The following is a 25,748-nucleotide window of genomic DNA, read 5'->3' as shown; positions in this document are numbered from 1 at the left end:
TTAATGATTAAATATTCTCAATTAAACCACAAACATAGCATTTGTATATCATCATACATGTGTCTCTCATACTCATTTTACCTTATTTATTATAGTACCACTTATACATTTATACCAAGATTATCATCTTACCAAATATCTTCAGCTTAATCATCAAGCATTCATATTTAAAACTAGATCATATCTTTATAAAATACCACAATTCAGATGCGCAAAATAACATGTTTGCCTGAAACATTTCAATTCAACTCCATACCCAACAAGCATTACATTGAGACTAGTCATATATATATACATGTCATGATACATATCATTCTCTTTCTGTTTTCTTATAAACACATATCATTTATTTCATTATATCAATATTTTATATACCATAGTTTCCATGTATTCCACATATATTTATTTTCCTCCTCTTCCTCTGCATTCCACATCCTTAATGTATATAGCATTCTTGTAAGTACAATTTCACAATTTACTAATAAATGCTCACATCAAACTGTCCACACGAGTCATAGTCACTTACTTATTTATAATTCAAGCTACAGAGCTCAAAATTAAGATCCATAAATTTCTCATGAAATTAGACTCACATATCTTTCCACCATAAAATTTTCATAATTTTTGGTTTAGCCAATTAGTACAGTTTATTCATTAAAATTTCCGCTATTTCACTTTCTGACAGTTCTGACCTCTCTTCACTAAAAATTAATTATCTCACAGTACAGAACTCGGATAATGTTCTTGTTGATTTATCTTGAAAATAGACTCATTAGGGATTTTAAAAATATAAGTTTAAGCCTCTAATTATTTTTATCCAAATTTTTTTGATTTTCCAAAGTCAGAACAGGGGATCACGTAATCATTCTAAACCAGTCTCACAAAAACATAAATATCTCAAAATATAGAACTCTTTTTCTTGCTCTGTTTCTTTTATATGAAAATAGACTCATTAATATTTAATTTTATATCTCATTCAGTCTTTGATTCAATTTCTACTATTTTTGGTGATTTTTCAAAATCACGTCACTGCTACTATCCAAAACAGTTTTATTGCTAATTCACTCTTTCACACTTTCTTTGTATTAACCTCATTTTAACATACATATCACAAATCATTTTCACCACATTTCATACATCACAAGTATAGGCCCATGATCACAAGGTCACCATAAAATCATCCTCATGTATAACTTACTTCTTTATAACCTTACCACATCCTGGTCACTTAATGAACACATCATTCACATAACCAAGTTCCTGCACTTATTCATCACAAAACTCACAAAGCAATACATAGAGAGTCTCCCGTTGAACACTTCGGATCAATCCTCGATACTTGGTGGTTTCAACACATAGCTCCACCCATCATATAGTTCGGCTCTCTTGTACACATGGTGAACACTCAGTACCACCCATGCGACCTAGCTAATTTATCCCATAGCTCTCTTGTCTACATGGTGTCCTTCACCTGGAACCACGCATGCGACCTAGCTACATATATCCCGTAGCTCTCTTGTCTACATGGTGTACACATAGTATCACCCATGCGACCTAGCTACATCATAATGTCTTGTAGCTCTCTTGTACACGTGATGTGCACTCAGCCCCATACATGTGACCTAGCTACATACTATCTGTATCATCCAATCTTTCCGAAGGTTCAACTGGGATTTCTCTCTCTTTTCCAACAATTTCACCAATCAAGTAATTATCCACAAACATATTTCCAATATTATTATAAAATATCATAATACAAGTAATATTGATGTATTACTTACATATAAACTTACATCTCATTTAATATCGAGGCAATAACATTAAATTACACATTGCCTTATTAAAAATCAATGAACTTACAATTTCCCATAATATCCATAATTATAGAAATCACATTTATGTATGATAATTAAATGCACTTCATGTACCATAGACATATTTTTAAATCAATTCATAAACTCGGCACCATAATCATTTAATTTAACATAATTCAATTAATTCACTAAATTTAACTTTCAAATATAAATTACAACATTATTGCTGTATTATTATCATAATAAATATATCAATTTTACATTGAAACATGCATAAATTAATGCTTATTATACATATGAACTTACCTCGATACTAAAACGGCCATTTTACCAACTTTCCTAATTTTCGATTTTTCTCTCATTCTAGGTTCAAATCTCGTTTTTCGGGATCTAAAACATCATATTTTACTTATTTAATTAATGTACTATTCAAAACAGTCCTTAACTCAAACTTTGGCAAAAATTACAATTTTGCCCCTAAACTTTTGCATATTTACCTTTTACCCCTAGGCTCGGGAATTAAACTTCATCCCTTATTCTTATGTTTTATGACACGCTGATCACTTTTCCATTCTATGGCAACATCAAATTCTCACTCTAACATATACTTTTGGCTATTAGGTATTTTTACAGATTAAGCCCTTTTACTCGTTTTCACTCAAAACCGAGTAGCACAAGTTGTCTAACATAATTTAAAACCTCATATTCTATCATAAAACAGCAAAATAAATACATTTCACCTATGGGTATTTTTCCAAATATGAACCCTAGCTTAAATTATTGCTAGAATAAGCTTAATCAAGTTACCGGGATTCCCAAAACGTAAAGAACTTGAAAAACGGGGTTAGAACAGACTTACTATTGAGCTTGGAAAGCTTGAAAACCCTAGCCATGGCTTCCCCCATGCTAATTTCGGCCTCCATGAAAAATATGAGTCAATTTTTGGCTTTATTTTCCCTTTTATTTCTTTTAATTACTAAATGACCAAAATGCCCTTCCTTACTAAACTTTCAAAAATTCCATCCATGTCCAATTTTTTTCCATCACTTAGAAATTGGTCAAATTGCTATTTAAGACCTCCTAATTAATATTTCAAAGCAATTTCATACTAGAAACTTCTAGAATGCAAGTTTTGCAACTTATTCAATTTAGTCCCTAACTTCAAATTGAGCACTTTATGCATAAAATTTCTTCACGAAATTTTCACACAATCATGAAATAATATCATAGACCTCAAAATAATCAGAAAATAATTATTTCTATCTCGAATTTTGTGGTCCCAAAACCTCTGTTCCAACTAGACCCAATTTTGGGCTATTACAGATATTGTCGAGACACACTTTATCACTATGTCCACCAAAACCTTTTCGAAATCCATTTTCTCCATCATAGCTCTAAAAAAACCCAATCTACTCTATCGTACGCCTTACTAATATCCAACATAAGTGCCATAAAACCCTTCCTTCCTCTCTGTTTCTGTCGAAAAGTATGCAAAATTTCATAGGCAAGCAAAACATTATCCGAAAATAGCTGTCCCAGCACAAAAGCACTCTAGGCACTAACAATACATACATCTAATACCCTTTGAAACCGATTAGCCACCATTTTTTGCTATTACTTTATATATGACATTGCAAAAACTAATGGGTCTAAAATTAACCATGCTAGTCAAATTAGGGATTTTTGGAATGACTATGTTTGTAACGTTCATAGGTTATAAATCCATACCATCATTTAAAACACCCAGACAATAAAGGCTTAACTCTTTTCCCACAATATGCCAACATTTCTGAAAGAATATAGCAGAAAAACCATCTATCCACTACAAGAAAAAAGACTTTTAGTGGCGCTTTTTTAGCCTTTAGCGGCGTTTTTAAGTGCCACTAAAACTATTTGCGGCGTTTTTACTAGCGCCGCAAAAAATGCCGCTATAGGAAACGTCGCAAAAATTTGAGGCATTTATTCAAAAAAGCGCCGCTAAAAGTCATGGCTTTTAGTGGCATTTGTGGGAAAAGCACCGCTAAAAGCCATGGCTTTTAGCGGCATTTGTTGGGAAAGCGTCGCTAAAAGTCATGGCTTTTAGCGGCGTTTGTGAGAAAAGCGCTGCTAAAAGTCATAACCTTTAGCGACACTTTTCTGACAAACGCCGCTATAAAATGGACCTTTAACGGCGCTTTTCCCACAAACGCCGCTAAAGAACATAACTTTTAAAAAAATTAATTAAATAATATTTATTTCTATGATAAATATTATATTATGTTTAATTTTTAAAATTTGAACTTTAAACTATATACTTTTAAGGATAAATAAAAAATATTAATTAAATTAAATTTTCTATTAAAATTTAAACTTCAAAACTAAATATAAAAATTAATGAATTTGAAACAAGAAAATTGATCAAGTGAAAAAAAAGACAATGAAGAAATTAAGGGTCAAACATTAGCTCCAATAATTGTTCAAAATATAATACAGCTACATTCAAATAGAAACTAAATAACAACTAAAGCATCCAATGGAACATAATTTCACTCTTCATCACTAAATGTTTCCTCATAAACATGGCTTCATCCAAAACAAAACCTCATACCATTACAATTTGCCTTTTAAGCAAAAGCTGCTGCAACCTTCTTTCTTGGTGTTGCTTCAGTGCCTATACATCACCCCCAATAAAAAATAAGAACATTTTAAATGAAAAAAAAAACCCAAAATTTCTTACAAGAACAGAAATACGCAATGGAACTAAAATCAGAAAGCAATGAGCCTAAGGACATTAGCATTTTCCTACCTTCCCTGAAACCTGTCTTGAACCTGCGAGGAACATGGTGAAGATACCTCTATACACCGGTGATGGAGATGTTAGCCTCATCTAATTGAAACCAACAGCTAGAAACAGAAATAATCACACAAGTTAAAAAACCCAAAATAAGTACTTAAACACTTTAATTTGCAACATTTAAGCACTTCAATTTACAGCATTTAAACACTTGAATTTGCAGCACTCAAACACTTCAATTTGCAGCACTTTAACACTTCAATTTACAGCACTTTAACATCTCAATTAACAACACTTATACACCTCAATTACAGCGATAAAACATCTCAATGTCCAGCAACTAAACACTTCAATTTACAGTACTTAAACACTTCAATTTGCAACATTTAAGCACTTCAATTTACACCATTTAAACACTTCAATTTACAGCATTCAAACAGTTCAATTTGCAGCACTTTAACACTTCAATTTACAGCACTTTAACATCTCAATTAACAACATTTACACCTCAATTACAACGATAAAACATCTCAATGTCCAGCAACTAAACACTTCAATTTGTAGTACTTAAACACTTCAATTTGCAACATTTAAGCATTTCAATTTACAGCATTTAAACACTTCAATTTACAACATTCCAACACTTCAATTTACAGCACTTTAACACTTCAATTTACAGCATTTAAGCACTTCAATTTGCAGCACTTTAACATCTCAATTAACAACATTTATACACCTCAATTATAGCGATAAAACATCTCAATGTCTAGCAACTAAACACTTCAATTTGCAGTACTTAAACACTTCAATTTGCAACATTTAAGCACTTTAATTTACAGCATTTAAACACTTCAATTTACAGCATTCAAACACTTCAATTTCCAGCACTTTAACACCTCAATTAACAACATTTATACACCTTAATTACAGCGATAAAACATCTCAATGTCCAGCAACTAAACACTTCAATTTGCAACATTTAAGCACTTCAATTTACAGCATTTAAACATTTCAATTTACAGCATTCAAACACTTCAATTTTTAGCAATTTAACACTTCAATTTACAGCATTAAAACACTTCAATTTGCAGCACTTTAACACATCAATTAACAACATTTATACACCTCAATTACAGCGATAAAACATCTCAATGTCCAGCAACTAAACACTTCAATTTGCAGTATTTAAACACTTCAATTTGCAACACTTAAGCACTTCAATTTACAGCATTTAAACACTTCAATTTACAGCATTCAAACACTTCAATTTGTAGCAGTTTAACACTTCAATTTACAGCATTAAACCACTTCAATTTGCAGCACTTTAACATTTCAATTAACAACATTTATACACCTCAATTACAGCGATAAAACATCTCAATTTCCAGCAATTAAACACTTCAATTTACAGTACTTAAACACTTCAATTTGCAGCATTTACTACTAATATATAATTTTAGGATTCATTAACCAAGAAAAGGAAGGAAAAATATTCTTACTGCCATGGAATATCGCCTGCAATCAGCCATTCTCCTTTGTCCTGGTAGGTGAGAATATAATCATCTTCATCACATTTCTTGTCTGTTCATGACATGAAAAAGAAAAAAGCAAGCTGAATATTGAGATTTTTGGTATTCTTTTATCTTTTGAGGAATTTATGTATATAATCAATGACTTTACCTTTGGCAAACATGGTGATCAAGGAGTGATTTAAAATATAAATCATGAAAATCTTTTACACTAAGGAAAATAATGTTTTAGTATATATATTGTTGGAGTGATTTAAACCTTTTTGGATCTTATGCGTTTAAAGACAGAATCAATTTGTTGCTTCAAATTTTGAAGCTCTCTAAGACTCAAATTCTAGATATCTTCTCCTTCGTAATGCCTAGAAATATAATTAATTATTTATTAAAAGAGAAAGATGCATGCCTTGAATGTATCTGAAATTTGAAGCCATTAGGGGGTACCCCAGGTTTCTTTGTAAAGTCTGCATTCTAGCTTTAAGTTTTGCATGTTCCCAGGTCCAGTTTCCCTGTAAAAGAACATATTGAAATCATCCCAAGTCAACAAGTAGAACATATTTGGTGTAATAACTATTATGATGTTGATGTAACAATTTAAGTCAATAATAATAAAGCATTCAAAAAATATATAAATTCTTTAAAATCTCAAGTAATAAATAAATATTCAACTTTATTTCAATTTAGATATCCCGTTGAAGTTGATTTTCAATGTAGTTTTTTAAATTATAAAATAAAGTTAAATTTTCTGAAAAATATTCAAAAATTTATTAAAAATTTGTGAAAGATTTTAAGATTATAAAAATAACTCAACATCTTTATCACTCTTAAGATCTTGTATAACATTTAAGCACTTCAATTTACATCATTTAAACACTTCATTTTGCAGCACTTTAACATCTCAATTAACAACATTTATACAACTCAATTATAGCGATAAAACATCTCAATTTCCAGCAACTAAACACTTTCAATTTGCAGTACTTAAACACTTCAATTTACAACATTTAAACGCTTCAATTTATAGCATTTAAACACTTCAATTTGCAACATTTAAACAACAGCAGCAATCAATTAAATAAGAGAAAATTTAAACATTTTATAGTCATTTCCATCATAATCGACAGCAAATTATCCACCATTTAATTAGCTTAGTTTCAGCATTAATTCGGTAATGAGCAACAATATACGGCAGCATTCAATCCACCATACGAAGATATTTCAAACATCAATTTACTCACATCCAGACCTCATTAATGTTAGTACAAAACTCCGGTAAGGAAAAAACTCGAACACACGATCGGAACTCGAAAAGAAAAAGAAGAAATAGGACAGGCTCCAAGGCGTGTATCAAGCCACTATCTTTAAGGTTATATTCGCCCCCACTTATCTTCAGTGTGCAAATGAGTTCCAAGCAAATTAACCTCGAGGATACAATGAAGCCAATGACTATTTGCGTTTTGCACTGACGAGAATAGTCCACTATTCACTGAGTAATGTATAACAAAAACTCAATTTCTACAAAGGATTTCTGCAGCAATACTTTATAGAATAATCTAATAATATTAGAAAATGAAGGAAGAGAAGAAATAATATTAGAATTTGCTGATATGATTTCCAAATGAAATCCCATTCCTATTTATAGGAATTTTCATGTCTTTTCATAGAGACATCTTTCAATAGGTGTCTTTATGAATAAATAAATAATAATAATTATTCATTTAATTTTGTAACTATTCAAATAATATTTTTTGAATAGTTATAATTCTTTTTTAAAAAATCAAATGATATAACTTTTGACCAATGACCAAAAGTTTTATCTTTTGATTAATTACACCCATTCATTTATAGTTATTGGAATACTATAAATATTTGAAATTATTCCAACAATCTCCCCCCATTTTCAAAATATTTAGATTTTGATATTCTTGGAAATCAATTTGCATAAATAAAGGTGTCTTACGATTGAACCTTCACTTAGTGAAAACATGTTAAAGTTAATCGAAATTGTATGGTAGACTAAGCTTTGAACCAACTATTCCATTTGATTAACTGAACACATCTCACACAATGATTTCAACATCAGTCAATGCATAGTATCTAGGGACACTATTATAGCCATGTGTCTATGTCCTCTTTTCATGAGTGCTGTCAGAGCCAAGCCCTTAAGCTCCTAGAAGCGGCCACACTTCCACTCACATAGGTAGATCCCATCAAAAGTGTTCCCGTAATTATAACACTCTAACATATTTATGTTATGGGTCCATTAAGAGTACATTACTCATCCTTCCCTTATCATTACGGGTACCTAGCACTTTAATCTTAGGATGGATTTATTTATAGTGCTAACAGTCACATACTAATGATGTACTTTGTCTCATTGAACTCAAGACTTGACGTTATACCAAGCGTTGAGTCGAGTTTCCATCATGGGTGACTCTAATTAATAGGCTTGAGTCCCATCCCTTTTGAGGTCCTTTTTACTGCATCTCTAGCAAGACTTTTTGTCAAAGGATCTGCCAAATTTTCACTTGACCTCACATAATTAATAGTGATCACTCCATCAGAGATTAATTGTCGGACATAACTATGTCTTAATCCAATGTGTCTAGACTTTCTATTATATAATTGGTTATATGCTTTTGCTAGAGTAGCCTCACTATCACAACGGATAGAAATAGGTGAAATTGGCTTAAGCCATAAAGGTACATCATAAAGCAAATTTCTTAACCATTCTGCTTCTTTAGATGCAGCGGCTAATGCAATAAATTCTGCTGCCATGGTGGAATCAGTAATACATGTTTGTTTCTTGGAACCCCAAGAAATGACTCCTCCACCAAGAATGAAGATCCACCCACTAGTAGATGCATGATCTTCCAAACTTGTAATCCAACTAGCATCCGAATACCCTTCTAAAACTGGAGGATATCCATTATAACACAATCCATAGTTAATAGTTTTCTTTAAGTACCTAAGTACTCTATTTAAAGCTTGCCAATGCAAACTACTTGGATTACTTGTGTATCTACTCAATTTTCCAATAGCATATGCAATATCTGGTCTTGTACAAGTCATTATGTACATAAGACAACCAATTAGACTTGCATATTTCAATTGATCAATTTTCCTACCAGCATTAGATACTAATTTTAATTGAGGATCCATGGGTGTAGATGCTGGTATACAGTTGAAAAGATCAAACTTTTTAAGCACATTTTCAATGTAATGTGATTGTGATAAAGCTATAGTGCTTTCTTCTCGGGTTATTTTAATCCCAAGAATAACATCTGCTACACCCATATCCTTCATAGCAAAGTTGTTTGACAAGAATTTCTTTGTGTTTTCTATTTGTTCCAAATCCGTGCCAAAAATGAGCATGTCATCTACACATAAGCAAATTATAACACCCTTTCCATTATCAAATTTACTATATATGCACTTATCGGATTCATTTATTTTATAGCCATTAGCTAAAACAACATTGTCAAACTTTTGGTGCCATTGTTTTGGTGCTTGTTTAAGCCCATATAAAGATTTAACAAGCTTACATACCTTATGCTCTTGTCCTGGAACAACAAATCCTTCCGGTTGCTCCATGTACACTTCCTCTTCCAATTCACCATTTAAAAATGCAGTTTTAACATCCATTTGGTGAACAACCAAATTATATATAGAGGTAAGTGATATTAATAGTCTAATTGTAGCAATTCTTGCTACTGGAGCATAGGTATCAAAGTAATCAATACATTGTCTTTGTGTAAAACCTTTTGCTACCAACCTTGCTTTAAATTTATCAATGGTTCCATCGACCTTCATTTTCTTTTTGAAGATCCATTTACAACCTATTGGTTTGGAACCTGGTGGAAGATCAACTAAGATCCAAGTTTGATTTCCTATTATTGAATCCATTTCATCATTTATTGCTTCTTTCCAAAAAGCAGAGTCTTGAGATTTCACTGCTTCTTCAAATGTAATAGGATCAAATTCGGTATTATAACAATAAGGTATCTTATTGCATATACTTTCACATTTTCCTTCTACAAGAAACATAATGAAATCTGGTCCAAAATCTTTGACCTTTTTAATCCTCTTACTTCTTCTTAATTCTTGACAAGATTCATCATTATTATCAATTTGTTTCAATGGAATCTCATTCTCATTTGAAGAATGAATCAATTGTTGTGGTTGTAATTGTCTTGATATAGAATTAAATCTATTTTCATCAAAAATAGCATCTTTTGATTCAATAACCGTATTAATTGAAATTGAATCATTTGGTTCAATTACTATGAACCTATATGCCTTGCTATTATGTGCATAACCTATAAATATGCATTCAATTCCTCTTTCACCTAATTTTTTACGTTTAGGTGTTGGAACTTTTACAATAGCTCTACAACCCCAAACCTTTAAATAATTAAAGTTTGGTTTCCTTTTCTTCCATTGTTCATAAGGGGTTATTTTAGTTTCCTTATTAGGAACTCTATTCAATATATGACAAGCTGTTAGAACAGCTTCTCCCCAAAAACCCTGTCCAAGACCTGAATATGATAACATTGAATTTACCATTTCAATCAAGACTCTATTTTTCCTTTCAGCTACACCATTTTGTTGTGGTGTGTAAGGGGCTGAAACTTGATGGACAATTCCAGTGAGTTCAAAATAACTTGGATTATAGTATTCTCCACCTCTATCCGATCTTAAGCACTTGATAAATGATTCACACTGAAGTTCAACTTCAGATTTATAAACTTTAAATTTATCAAGCGCTTCATCTTTTGAATGCAATAAATATACATAACAATATCTAGAACAATCATCAATAAAAGTAACAAAATATTTCTTTCCACCTAATGTAGGAGTATTATGTAAGTCACATAAATCACTATGTATCAAATCAAGCAATTTTGTTTTCCTTTTAACCTTAGGGAAAAGATTTCTTGTAATTTTAGTCAACATACAGGTATTGCATTTTTCAATATTATTATTAAAAACAGGAATTAAATCTAATTTATACATGTCATTCAATTTTCTATAATTCAAATGACCTAATCTATAATGCCACAAACAAAATGATTCAACCATATAAGCAGAAATAGTATTTTTATTCTTATTAATAATATTAAGTTTGAACATGCTTTCATACATATACCCTTTTCCCACAAAAATTCCTCCCTTAGACAAAATAAACTTATCTGCCTCAAAAACAAGTTTGAAACCAAACTTATTCAACAGACTTCCAGACACTAAATTTTTTCCTAACTTCTGGTACATAATATACATCATTTAAGGTTAAAACCTTTCCAGAAGTGAATTGTAGTTCAACAGACCCTTTGCCTTTAATTGTTGCGGTGGAAGAATTTCCCATGTACAAGACATTGTCATTTTCACATTGTGTGAACTTTGTGAACATGCTTTTGTCTTTGCACACATGTTTGGTTGCTCCGGTATCAATCCACCATGTATTATCATCTTGTGCCATATTAATTTCAGATATCATTGCAACGAACTTTTCGTTATTATCAGCCTTAGAAGATGATTTCTTCTTTAAAAATCGACATTCATTCTTGAAATGTCCCGGCTTTCCACAATGATAGCATGAGCCCTTTTGTTTCTTTTTGAACTTAGGTGCTCTATCAGTCTGATTGAACTTTCTCTTGAATGGTTTAGTAGTTTGTACTTCCTCCGTAACATGTACTTTGGCATTTTCAAAATTTAGGTTCTGATCTTATTTTCGATACTCTTCTTCAATACGAAGATGATTTGCCAAAGCCTCAAGAGATATTTCCTCTTTCTTATGTTTTAGACTTCTTTTAAAGTCTTTCCAAGATGGAGGAATTTTGTCTATTATGGAGGATACCACAATCATTTCATCCATTTTCATATCATATTGCTTAAATTGATTCAGCATCTTTTCAATATCACGAAATTGTTCCATAACAGAACGACCATCAACCATTTGATAATTATTGAAACGACTGACAAGAAATTTCTTACTTGTAACATCTTCGGTCATGTATCTTGCCTCCAATTTGTCCCATAATTCTTTAGCGGTGACGTCGTTTTGGTAGGTGTCGAACAAACCATCAGATAAACCATTCAATATGTGGCCCATGCACATGTAATCAGCATTGTCCCATTTTTGTCTTTCTCGGGTTGCAGCAACAGATTCATTTTCATTCTCTTCAGGTCTTGGAGTATCCAAAACATAAGCAATCTTCAAAGTTGATAACAAAAAGTGCATCTTTTTCTGCCATCGTCGAAAATTACCACCATCAAAACGATCAAGTTTAACAAAGTTGAAAGCCAACTCCCTTAGTGTTCCACTTTCATGTGTTATGGTAGTCATCATGAAATATAACCTTAAAATTGTTAATACAAAACTCCGGTAAGGAAAAAACTCGAACACACGATCGGAACTCGAAAAGAAAAAGAAAAAATAGGACAGGCTCCAAGGCGTGTATCAAGCCACTATCTTTAAGGTTATATTCGCCCCCACTTATCTTCAGTGTGCAAACGAGTTCCAAGCAAATTAACCTCGAGGATACAATGAAGCCAATGACTATTTGCGTTTTGCACTGACGAAAATAGTCCACTATGCACTGAGTAATGTATAACAAAAACTCAATTTCTACAAAGGATTTCTGCGGCAATACTTTATAGAATAATCTAATAATATTAGAAAATGAAGGAAGAGAAGAAATAATATTAGAATTTGTTGATATGATTTCCAAATGAAATCCCATTCCTATTTATAGGAATTTTCATGTCTCTTCATAGAGACATCTTTCAATAGGTATCTTTATGAATAAATAAATAATAATAATTATTCATTTAATTTTGTAACTATTCAAATAATATTTTTTGAATAGTTATAATTCTTTTTTAAAAAATCAAATGATATAACTTTTAACCAATGACCAAAAGTTTTATCTTTTGATTAATTACACCCATTCATTTATAGTTATTGGGATACTATAAATATTTGAAAATATTCCAACAATTAATAGCAGCAATTTAACTGATTTCTTTCATACTGTTCTTCCAACCCGAAACAGCAAGATTAAACCACCAAGGATTGATCTTACCTAAACCTGATAAACCATGTTATTAGGATGTTGAAATTTGAAAATCAAGATCATTGCTAGTGCTAATTAATAAAAAAAAAAAAAAACATCTAAACGTTGCAAGACAATAAGTTAGGAAAAATAGGGCATGCTTTCAATACTTAAAGGCTAGCTCAAAATGTTCCTAAGTTGCCAAAAGGACTACTAGAGCACTGAAATTTAGTAGGGACTTGAGACAGTTAGAGTTCCTTTCTTTCTACCTTTTTCATTTCATTTTGTCCTCCATATAAATTAATTAGAGCTATAATTTCTCTTGCAAAAAAAAAGAAAAAAATACCAGCTGCTATCATGAGCATTTAAATACTTGTGCATATAACAAGATGAATTATTTCAAGGAACAATTAGTATAAAAAATTAAGGAGTTGTTTCAAGGAACAAAATAATAGATACAGAGCATGTTCTGGGTAAAAAATTAACTTTGGAACAAATTATAACACAAAACTAACAACAGTTTTAAGCTCAAACTTATACATTTATTCAATTATATAATTAAAACAACAATCTTATATACAAATAATAATATAATATTTAATAAATATTCATAAAAAATGAATAAAATATGTAATTACATATTAAATTAAATGAAATAAGCCGACACTTGGAAGTGTAGAACATAGAGATATAAATATAAATCTCAAGGATTTCAAACCTCAAAAAAAGGCTCTAATTGGTTCATTGGAGTTCTTTTAATAGTTTCACGTTGTTGTTTTGCTCCATGTGTCCGCATGACATATGATGGTAAAAACAAATAAGCACCTTGGTCATACCTGCCAAAGTATCACAAAGTTCATCAGGGAATAAACTGTACAAAGATAGGACCTTGAGTACATACCCTGTCCAATTTTGTGGAGGCACTAACATCAGCATATAAGGAATAACCATGTGCTTAGCCTGCTTGCACAAGCGATGTTAGTATATCCATATCCACAATACTTACGACCTCGTCCTTAGATATGCCATCTTTCTCATACATTCTGTGAACAATGTTCATAATATCTTCCTTAGTAGGCTGCCTATATCACAGATGATGTGTTAGATAATAATGGAATAGCTTGATTTCTTTCTTTGAGCCACCACAAGACCATTTGATTGTATTGTATCAACAAAGCACCACAAGGGAAGTAAAAAAGAGTGGAGCTTTAGTATCATGTACCAGTAGAACTTTTCCATCCTTCCATCACAGATCAAGGGAGCATAAATGGTTGAAAAATCATTCCTCGTGACAATGATAGGGACTCTATTTGTTATATTTGATTCTCGCAAATCTTGTCCGATGCTAACTCTGGTTGGATTATCTGACAAATTCATTAAGGCACCAACAACAATCTGATTGTTGACCGTCATTTGAGTATTACCTAGATAAGATGTGAAAAATATATAAAGTTCAAGATAACGAATCAGTATATAAGTAACTTTTTAAAACTTATTAAACAAGAGGAAATTTATGAAAATTAAAGCATAATTGGTACAGTTCAAGGTTTTCTGTTCCAGTAAAACATAAGCTCACCAAATCTACCAATACCAGCATCAATGTCATTGATCATCAGACAACTCATCTTGCTCTGCATTAGTTTAGAAAATTCAAACAAACATGGAATTAAGAACAATTGCAGAAAGTCATTAACAATGATGTGGAACATACATCAGCATACTGAGTATCTATAAATATTTATACTGAAAGCTCCGGATATTATTATGGTCATAATTGTTCTATTTTCATGCTAATATGTTTGCCATGGTTCTGACTTTCAAAGGCAAGGGAACGACTTTAGCCTTTCCGTTCCAATCTCTGTCAGGCACTGATGAACTTAAAATCGGATATGGAAATAGAAACTCTGACAATAAAGCTTCACAGGATTATTCACAAGATTTTGAGGAGTTCAAGCATTTGCGAAGACTTTGAGTCAAAGTGGCAAAAATGCTCTCTCACTATCTGTTCTTGTACTCGGATTTTTCTCAACTCTCTTCTGCTCTTTTACACCATTACCATGGTTGAATATTTCATCTTATCATTGTAAAAGGACCGCTATATACTTGAAGTAGATATTGGAGGAGAAGGAATAATCCGTTCGTTGACACATTGAATATCAGTATATCATCTAGATATCCATCCTCAAACTCTCTTTTTATTCATTGATTATCACAACACATTACATACACTCAAAACATTTTCAAACCCCAGTTCATACCCAGATCAAGGAAAACCATAAACAGATCTAAAAACATTCAATCTATAAACACAACCAATCAGATCAAACAAAAATCTCAATACAGCAAATTTTTTTTTCAATCCCATATTATATAAGCTAACAAACATTACTCTTAACACCATAAATAGATCCAATCAGCAGGCTATTAGTAAATAATGAACACTATTAACAGCAAAAATAATGAAGAAAAATACCTGCACTTGTTAACAAAAATAGCAAGGCCACTAATTCCAAACCCATAGCAACAAACGAGAATAAGTTCCTTAAACCCTAAAAACGTTCTCCAACACGTTCTCCAGAACCTAGTCCGAGTACGTCGACTGGAACTCCGGGTGACCCGAGTTAGATCCCGTGGCGTTACAGTTCCGCGCCTTGTTGGAAACGAACTCAAAATCCTACAGCGGAGATTGCTGCCTCTCGTCGTTCTCAGACATTTGCTCCGTCCTGTTGTCTCACACGACAAACAACAAAAAGAAGACAAATGAAAGCCTAGAATTAAAAGAAACCCTTACAGATCCAGAGAAAATGAGTAGCTATGGTAGGTAAATTCAGTGCAGTAAAATGATAAGGAAAATGAAGTGTGATTGGTGTAGGTGTATTGACTTGGTGTTGTTGGAAATGGGAAATTTGGGGGCACATTTTCAGAGTAAAAGGGGAAAATTAGGGATTTAGGGCGCGCGACTAAATTTTCTAGGAGAAGGAGGAGTAATGAGCAGGTAACCAAGAATTATTGGTTTTTTGCGGCGTTTTCACTAAAAACGTCACTATAGCTAAATTTTTTGCGGTATTTTTTCAAAAACGCCATTATTATTTAATTTTAATTTTTTTTTCATTTTTAACATATTTTTTTCTATTTATTTCTTTAAAAATTTTTGTGCTGAGTTTATCATTTTTTAGAATTTTTTTAAAATTTTGAATATTGAACTTTTTAATTGAAATATGAACTAAAATATTAAATATTAAATTTTTAAGTTTTTAATTTTTTAATTTTTATTTTTAAATTAAATGAAAACTTCTAATTAAATAGTTTAGTTATCAAAATGTAACTTTTCATAATTAAGTAACTAAAATGAAATTAACTTTCCCATAGCTAAGTGAATGGTGTAGTTAATTTATATTGTTTATAAAGTCGGTTTTAGATATGATCAAAATACAATCAAATTCAAAATAAAAATAAGACCTTACTTAATTTGTTATAATTTGGTCCTATCCAAAATAGATAATTACCTATCCATATCAATCTGTTACTTTTTTATTTATTTTTCAATAAATAATTTGTTATAATTTTAAAATATTAAAATTAATATTATCTCTTTTATAATTATATAAGAGATTATTTAATATATAAATTAAAAAACACTAATTAATCTAAACCTTAAACTCTTAATTATAGTCTCGAAACCCTAAATCATAAAACATAAACCATCAACCTTAAAAGAATAAAAAAACACTCTATAAAACAAGTTGGAACTAAAACAACACTTATTTAAAAACAAAAAAAGAGTTCCAACTTTTCAATAAGAAGATTGATTTACAAATAAAGGAAAATTTACTGTTTTATAAAAAGAAAATGAGTTACAATTAAAAAACGTGAAGACACAAATGAGTGCAGAGGACTTTCGTTCGTATAAATAAATATATATTTTAATTAATCAGTATAGATAAATATTAAAATAGTATAAACAAAAAACTATTAATAAAATTTAAAGGTAAACTTATCATTTAAAACGTTTTCCACAAAATATCCCTTCAATCCATTAAACAATATAACACCTTATTAATATATAAAAAATATTTTTTATCAAAATCAAGATATCTATTATCGATAACAATAATTAATTATAGGGTTTAAGATTTAATTATTGAATATGATTCACTTGAGATTAACATACTATATACCCATGGTCGTTAGACCTTAAACCATAAAACCCTAAACCATAGACCTTAAACCTTAAATATTAAACCCTAAACCCAAAAAGAAATTTAATCAGTATTAAGTATTGCTTCCATAATTTATTATGAACATAAGATTTTACATTAATATCTATGTATATACACATCAACATCCATATGATATTTTTTGGGATTTAGGGTTTTAGGGGTTATAGTTTAGTGTTTAGGGTTTTTAGGTTTTAGGGGTTTAGTGTTTTAGGGGCTATAGATCAGTGTTTATGATATTTTTAGGGTTTAGGGTTTTAGGGGTTATATGACTTTTAGCGGCGTTTTACCGAAAGCGCCGCTAATGCTCTGGTTTTTAGCGGCGTTTTGCTAAAAGCACCGCTAATGCTCTAGTTTTTAGAGGCGTTTGACCGAAAGCGTCGCTAATGCTCTAGTTTTTAGAGGCGTTTTACCGAAAGCGCCGCTAATTCTCTGGTTTTTAATGGCGTTTTACCGAAAGCGTCGCTATTGCTCTATTTTTTAGCGGCGTTTTACTAAAAATGCCACTATTGCTTTGTTTTTAGCGGCGTAACCAAAAACGCCGCTATTGCTCTATGTTTTACAATTTTTGTGGAATTTTTTATAAAACGCCGCTAAAGCCCTATTTTCCTATAGTGATCCCTAGTGCATTTGTTGGGCCCTTATCCCTCAACGCCTTAAAAACCTCTTCATTCATATTCTTTGCTATTAACAATGCATTTGCCTTATCAAAAATACATCTCTCAACCCCAAATAGAATATGATTCAACTCGCTCACCCCTTTTGTCACAAAAATCTCTTCAAAGGACCCCCTCGCTATCTTCTCCATTTCAGCTCCCTCCCTAGTCACCTTACCATCCCCATATTCCAAACACTTGATTGTGTCATTCTCCTTCATTAAGAAGCATACCTATGAAAGAAGGCCATATTTTTGTCCCCTACCTTTAACCAATTTGCTCCCACTTGTTGCTCTAAAAAAACTTTAACTTTTTCAATCTCCCAAATCAACTGAATTTTTCTATCGATGAGCTCGCCCAAGTTCACATCGTTTCGATCAATTTCCATCAAAAGCTCCAATTTCCTAGTCAACTCATTTTTCAAGTCAATCATTTTACCCTTTACCTGACGTGCCCAACTCTCCAATCCTACTCGAAGCCTCTCCAACTTTGAAAAGATATCCCCCAAAAATAAGTTTCCCCAAATTTTTTAAATTTCCCTCTCAAACAAATCCTCCATTGTCCATTAAGCTTCGAATTGAAATATCATATATCCCTTCACCTCTTCTACACTTTTCGTTTGAATTAAGAGAGGACAATGATTCGAAAAATAGTGGGGTAAATGTCGAATCATTGCATTTGGAAATCTACCTAGCCATTTCTCATTCGCCACTCTCCTATCCAAACCTTCTCTGATATTTGCTTCTGGCAAGTTATCTCTCTCCCACGTAAACTACGGTCCCGAATAACTTCCCTAAACATCTTCATTCTCCTTTATTCTATCAGTACACCCCCCACTTTTTCAAAAGAATACATAATTTCATTAAAATCACCACAAACAAGCCACAGAAGATCATTACTATTCCCCAAGCTCTTTAGCTCATTCCATGAATCACTCATATTCCTTGCAAATGGGGTTCCATAATACCCGATGAACCTCCAATCCCTCTCCTCTCTATTACCCTTAACCATCACGTCAACAAAATTCCTAGAAACACTTCGTAAACTAATATTCACATCCTCTTTCTATGCTAAACAATTGCCTTCTCTTGACCTATTTGCCACTACTTCTATCTCGTTTATAAAGCCACATCTTTTCATCACTAATTCCATCAGTCCACCCTCTAGTTTCGCCTCTATAAAGAAGACTAGTTAGGGATTATACATCGTCAGCACATGCCGAAGTCAATGAACAGGCCGTGGGCTCCCCAAACCACAGATATTCCAATATATAATTTTCATTGTGCCAAGTTGGCTTGCCTTTTGGCAGTCACCAATCCTTGTTGAAAAGGAGTAGAAAATTACTCCAGAGTTATCATTATAGAAACATTACACACTAGACTATCTAGGTCCTTCACTTCAAGTTTTGCTCTTTTAATTCCTTCAACACAAAGTGGTGAATTCTCCCACTCATCAGTCCCTACCAAGTCTATTTTCCATTTTCCCGTCACATTTTCAAATTTATTTTGATCTGCCACAGCATCTATTATCGTTCTCTTCCAATTTTTTTCCCTTTTGAAACTTACCCTCCATAAGCCTAACAAACCCACTTTGGCAACCATCCGTTTCCATATTGAGGTGCTCAACAGCTGTCACTAAGCCATTATGGTCCATTTGTTGCAATTCGACTTCCTTAAATGGTGGGACTCTAAAATCACCATAATAGCTAAGATTGTGCACCAAATCATTAGTTTCCAATTCTGCCAAAAATTTCTCAGATCCCACTTTCTCCTCTAATCAGTGAACCTCTGTTGAAACCTGAGTTGTTTATCCATCCTTACAAAACCTGCTATCCACCCCATCGATCACATCACCAACACTAATATAGGAGCACTGCTTCATCAATCTCTTAGTAGATAAATTGAATTTCAGACTTTCTTTGCCCAATAAATTTGATTCAGTTTTAAATGCCAAAGAGTAAGAGAGTTCATCTTCTGACATATCCCTGATATCAGTTGGGATCCCATTACACTCATTAATCCTATGACCTATTCAACCATACTCAAAGAAAAAATTCGACAAATTATCATACTTAAAATAAAGTCAAAATTTCTCTTGATTACCGGCTGATACAAAGATCCCTCTTTGTAGTGGTTTCTGGGCATCCAATTGAATTTTTAGCCAACAAAAATCCCCTTTGACTTTCGATCTAAGCACCCCTCCAAAAGTTGACCCAATTGCATGCATTAGATCTTTCTTATCACATCTTAATGGACATAGACCAACCTTGATCCAAAAAGGAGATAGAACCAACCGAATTTTGCTTCGTTCAATTGGATTAACTAATCTATAAAAAATATCAAGTTGCCTTCGAAAAAGCCATGACCGACCCTCCAAAATCAACTCAAAGTAGTCCTCTTTTCAAACGAGACAAAAAATAGGTTCAGCCCTGTCACTTGGATCTCAAACTTCTTCCTTGTCTTCCAAATACCCTTAAGTTGAACTCGAAAACTATCTGGATTGTAGGATTTTATTGCCCACACAGTGCATAATAACGTCAGATTATAACCAGAAACAACCAACGAATACTTTACAGTCAACCGAAGCAATTCTTCTTCCAAGAGGAAGATCTCATCCCTCCACATTCTCCAAAAAAGGTCACTACCCTACTCCTACCCAACCACAACAATCATTTTTTCTATGAGACATTAAGAGAGAGCACTTTCGACTTTTTAACTTAGTTGATATAAAAAATTAAAATGTATAAAAACATCAAAATTAAGTTTTTGTTTAGTGGTACATTTAAAACTATATTAGTGCAGGTGACATTATTTTTAAATGATAATATAAATAATATATATATCTATACTATATATAAAGGTAGTTGACTGAGTAGGTGTCACGAGTCAACTCAACGCCAATTCAGTTATGAAATTACTAAAATACCTTTACTTTAAAGGGTAATTAATATTATTATAGGAGTATTTTCATCTTTTCATACCTTTATATAATTTCTAAATAACACAACTGAAAAACATTATTTGAGAACCCCACACAAGACCAACAAATTCATATAAAAACCTAAGGTTGTAAATGAACCGAGCTTGAATGAATGGACCTTTGTTGATGTTTTTTTTGTTTGTTTTTAAGATTGTTCGTGTTTGGTTCGTGTTCGTTAAGAATTTCAAACTTTTTGTTCGTTTTCGTTTCATTAAAATTATGTTCATGAACATGTTCGTTTAACTTAAACGAACATATAATTGAACATTTTCACAAACAATGTTCATGAATAATGAACAAACATACAATAGATAAACATATATATATTTAGATATAAAATAGTCAAATATTAATATCAATAATTATATTATAAATAAAAAAGGCATACAAACCAAAATGGAACAATAAATAAGCTTTAAATGATTTATTTAACGAGCTTTAAACGAACATAAATGAGTTTGTTCATGAACATAAATGAACTGAACAAGCTTTATTTGTGTTTGGTTCATTTAATAAACAAGCCTCAAAATCTTATTCATGTTCGTTTACTTAGATTAATAAATGAACATAAACGAATGAAAACCAAATTGTTCATGAATTGTTTATTCAACGCTTTATTTATTTACAATCCTATAAAAACCCCTTGTCCCTTCCAATAATAATCATTTGTTGATTTATTTTTACAAATATATTTTTTAATATAAAATATTTTTGTCTATTCACGTTGTAGGTATGATAAAATCTAGTACATAAATAATGTTATTGATTAAGTTAGTGTCACAAATCAAATTATATCAATAAAAGAAAAGACAAAAAAATCATTTTTAAAATAAATTTAATAAATTACTAGGGTTTATAAGTATTTTTACCTTTAAAAACATTGTTCTTTAAACTTGTTAATGTATCATGTCAGATTTTTTAATAACAACTATACATATTATCTTTAAAAACTACCCATTTATCAATAAAAAAGAACCATTAACTGTTTTTTAAAGAAAACTAATCAAAATTTAAAAAAGTTCAATCAAAACAAACATAATATCACCACCTATAGGATGAGTGTAAATATATATATAGTGTATTTAAAGAGGATACTCAATATGGGTTTTGTCGAATGTAGCTAGTTACCTCAAAAATCCATAAGAGTTAAAATGATATGATATTAAACTTTATTATGATTTAATTCGCATATATATAATATTTGAAGAACCAATTTTATTATGAATTGGTAACAAATCTAAGGAAATGTTTACCAATGGGAATTAATTAAGCAGCTAAGGTATGGGGTCCATTGGAATGGTCAAAGGAGGAATGTGATCAAATGATAAGAACCAATTTGAAAGGATCATGGTTGGTATCAAAATATGTTAGCATGCACATGCGTGATTCTATTGGAACATTTTCAATAATATTTATAATGTTTCAATAACTATAAATGAAAATGTGTAATTAATCAAAAGTTATACCTCTTTGGTTATTGACAAAGAATTATGACTATTCAAACAATATTATTTGAATAGTTATGTTTAATCAAGAGATATTAGATGAATAATTATGTTTTTTAAAGATATTATTATTAAAAAATGACACCTATTGAAAAATGTCTCTATGAAGAGACATGAAAATTCCTAAAAATAGGAATGAGATTTCATTTGGAAACCATAGCAATAAGCTATGAAAATTCTTTCTATCTTTCCTCCATCTTTTAATATTATTATATTATTCTATAAAGAATTATTACGGAAATTTTTTTATAGAAATTGATTTTCTTGTTATACATTGCTTAGTGCTTAGTAGACTATTTTCATCAGTGCAAAACGCAAATAGTCATTAGACTTTTTTGTATCATCGAGGTTCATTTTCTCGAAACTCATTTGCACACTGAATATAGGTGGGGGCGAATAGAACATTAAAGATAGTGGCTTGATACATGCCTTGGACCCTTATCCTATTCCTTCATTTTTGTTCGAGTTGTTGTTTGTGTTCCATTCGTGTGTTCGAACTTTTCCTCATCGAAGTTTTGTAGTAACAATTTTAAGGCTATATTTTCATGATGACTACTACAACACATGAAAGTGGAACATTAAAGGTGTTTGCTTCCAACTTAGTCAAACTTGACCGGTTCAATGGTGACAATTTTTACGATGGCAGAAAAAGATGCACGTCTTATTATCAAAAGATTGCCTATGTTTTAAATACTCCAAGACTAGAAGAGAATGAAAACAAATCTGCTGCTACAATCCGAGAAAGGCAAAAATGGGACAATGTTGGTTACATGTGCATAGGCCACATATTGAATGGTTTATCCGATGGTTTGTTCGGCACCTACCAAAATGAAGTTACCGCTAAGGAATTATGGGACAAATTGGAGGCAAGATACATGACCGAAGATACTACAAGTAAGAAATTTATTGTTAGTCGTTTCAATAATTATCAAATGATTTATGGTCATTCTGTTATAGAACAATTTAATGATATTGAGAAAATGTTGAACCAATTTAAGCAATATGATATGAAAATAAATGGAATGATTGTTGTATCCTCCATTATAGATAAACTTTCACTATTTTAGAAAGACTTTAAAAGAATTTAAAACATAAGAAAAATGAAATATCTCTTGAGGCTTTGGCAAATCATTTTCGTATTGAAGAAGAATATCAAAAGCAAGATCAGAACTTAGATTCTAAAAATGCCAAAGTGCATGTTACGGATGAAGTACAAACTACTGAATCATCCAAGAGAAAGTTCAAACAAATTGATAGAGAGCCTAAGTTAAAAAAGAAACAAAAAGGCTCATGCTATCATTGTGGTAAGCCGGGATATTTCGAGAATAAATGTCTATTTTTAAAGAAGAAATCATTTTCTAAGGCTGATAATAATGAAAAGTTTGTTGCCATGATTTCTAAAATTAATATGGTACAAGATGATAATACATGGTGGATTGATACTGGAGCAACCAAACATGTGTGCAAAGATTAAAGCATGTTTACAAAGTTTACAGAATGTGAATATGACAATGACTTGTACATGGGAAATTCTTATTAGTTTGTATGTGAGAGATTTTGAGTTCGATTCCCTTCCCTTGAATTTTTATTAGTTTTGTTCCCTTTTTTAGTTGTTCATGTGTGGATTATGTTTTATTCTTGTTAGTAGGAATGAGTCTGCTAATTTAGTGCTAATGCATTAGCTTGCCCTTAGGTTTCAAGTTCAAAACCTATCATATACAAGTGGGAATTGTTTTTGTTAATTCTTGTTTGTGCTGTCCATGTGGTTGAAATTGGGTTAAATACAAATTTTGAATCACCAGATTGTGTTAACTGATAAATCTGATAGGTTAGGATATTTTATTTTATTTTATTTTATTTTTAATTAAAATTCAGCTTCTAAAAATTCTCCTTGATTTTTGTCATTCCTTTTCACTTTCCCCATCTTCCCACTTTCTCCACTTTTTCCTTCACATTAGTTTTCTTTCTGGGATTTTCTTATTTTTTGCGTGTTTGTCCCTTTTGATTCTTCTGTTGCCGCTCTTTTGTTTCTACTCTGTTACTATTTTGGATAAGTGTCATTATTTCTGCTTGTTCAATTCTAGCCAAGTGAAATTTGGGTGTTTCAGTGTCGTGGTTACATCACTTTGTAAGTGCCATGTTTTCTCTTCTTAAGGGTTGGTTGTGTTATTATTTTTGTTTTTATTTCAGTTTCTAAAGAAGGTGTGTGAATGCATGGGTTTGATCATTAGTTGTGTACTGATCATTAAATTGTTGTTTCTATTTAGATGAAGTTCGGGAGGCTATTGTTTCTCTGGCAATTTGAGGATCTAAAAACTGTTTATTCTTTAGGTAAGTGGTTGAATACCTTAGTTGGAAGCTGGTGGTGAATTTCGGCAAGAGCCGAATACTCTTTTATATTTGGTCAATTCATTAATTGAGTACAGGTCAAATGTTTAGTTCAAATTTAGTGTAATTCTTGATAATTGATACTTGCGGATGTTGTATGTGCAGAATTGGATATTGCTATTTGCCAACATCTTAAGAATGTTCAGGTGTGTGGCATCTTAAAAATTGAGACTATTGACACCACACGATAGTGTCCCAAACCGTGTGGCTCACACGATTCTGTGTTAGGTCGTGTGCCAAACTATGTGAGTCATACGGTCGTGTGTCACAATCGTATCCCAAACTATGTGGCTCACACGGCTGTATGCCAAACCATATAAGCCATACGACCGTGTGTCAGGACGTGTGTCAGGCCGTATGAACCACATGAGCATGTGCTTGACCGTGTGCCAAGCCGTGTGGACCACACAAGTTCTGCCAGGTAGGGCGTGTGGGCCCATTTTGAGTAAGTTTAATTAGGGATGAGTTTTGGATTGCGTATTCGAGGTCAATAATTTCTTAAACTCCAATGAATGATATGTATGATTGTCCAATCAATGAAATCCGTTGTTTCTAATTGTGTGTGTTTTATCTTATGTGATAAGTTATGTTTTGTTCTGATTCTCATGGCATGTGACATTGTGGCTATTCTGATTAAATCGATCTGTTTTCATTGAAACCTGACATATCTGTCCTGTAAAACATGAAATTCCATGCCTACTGATTTCTGTTAAATGTACGATTGCATGTTCAAACATGCTTATTGTTTTGATTATGTATTTACATGCCATGTCACATTGCATAGGGTTGAGATGATATGGTAAGGAGGAAATTTTGATAGTTTAATAATTTGCAC

The 25,748-nt window shown here is 31.7% G+C and overlaps 1 protein-coding gene and 1 long non-coding RNA gene across 8 annotated transcripts; one reads left to right on the top strand and one right to left on the bottom strand.

Annotated features, from left to right (window-relative positions):
• Window positions 1–4,239: 4,239 nt before the first annotated feature.
• LOC107962734 (ribulose bisphosphate carboxylase/oxygenase activase, chloroplastic) lies at window positions 4,240–16,205 on the bottom strand. Of its 7 annotated transcripts, none has more exons than XM_041115217.1 (9): window positions 15,642–16,192; window positions 14,745–14,799; window positions 14,391–14,592; window positions 14,070–14,250; window positions 13,887–14,004; window positions 6,520–6,622; window positions 6,087–6,168; window positions 4,600–4,697; window positions 4,240–4,464 (listed from the first exon to the last, which is right to left on the bottom strand). In XM_041115217.1, exons 4-8 carry the CDS (start codon window positions 14,117–14,119, stop codon window positions 4,649–4,651), a joined length of 402 nt encoding a protein of 133 aa, XP_040971151.1. In that variant the 5' UTR covers window positions 14,120–14,250; window positions 14,391–14,592; window positions 14,745–14,799; window positions 15,642–16,192; the 3' UTR covers window positions 4,240–4,464; window positions 4,600–4,648. The 7 variants fall into 7 exon arrangements, 6 of the variants coding, with proteins under 6 accessions (XP_040971151.1, XP_040971154.1, XP_040971150.1 ...); XM_041115220.1 differs by having other exon boundaries at window positions 14,097–14,250; window positions 15,642–16,170; XM_041115216.1 differs by having other exon boundaries at window positions 14,070–14,592; window positions 15,642–16,205.
• Window positions 16,206–24,459: 8,254 nt separating this feature from the next.
• Window positions 24,460–25,402, top strand: LOC121230439 (uncharacterized). The gene is made up of 3 exons (XR_005928461.1): window positions 24,460–24,653; window positions 24,793–24,856; window positions 25,019–25,402. It is a non-coding gene; the product is annotated as an uncharacterized lncRNA (long non-coding RNA).
• Window positions 25,403–25,748: the final 346 nt, after the last annotated feature.

The sequence above is a fragment of the Gossypium hirsutum genome, chromosome A06 (genome assembly GCF_007990345.1).
Source record: "Gossypium hirsutum isolate 1008001.06 chromosome A06, Gossypium_hirsutum_v2.1, whole genome shotgun sequence".
Classification (NCBI taxonomy): Eukaryota; Viridiplantae; Streptophyta; class Magnoliopsida; order Malvales; family Malvaceae; genus Gossypium; species Gossypium hirsutum.
This window is presented reverse-complemented; position numbering and strand designations above follow the sequence as displayed.

Excerpts from the sequence above, each read along its gene's own strand:
- LOC107962734 (XM_041115215.1), bottom strand. The coding sequence starts at position 14,877 with ATGTTCCACATCATTGTTAATGACTTTCTGCAATTGTTCTTAATTCCA. Across the intron at positions 14,593-14,744 it reads TGCTGGTATTGGTAGATTTG|GTAATACTCAAATGACGGTC; the intron begins GTGAGCTTATGT and ends CATCTTATCTAG. Across the intron at positions 14,251-14,390 it reads AGGATGGAAAAGTTCTACTG|GCAGCCTACTAAGGAAGATA; the intron begins GTACATGATACT and ends TCTGTGATATAG.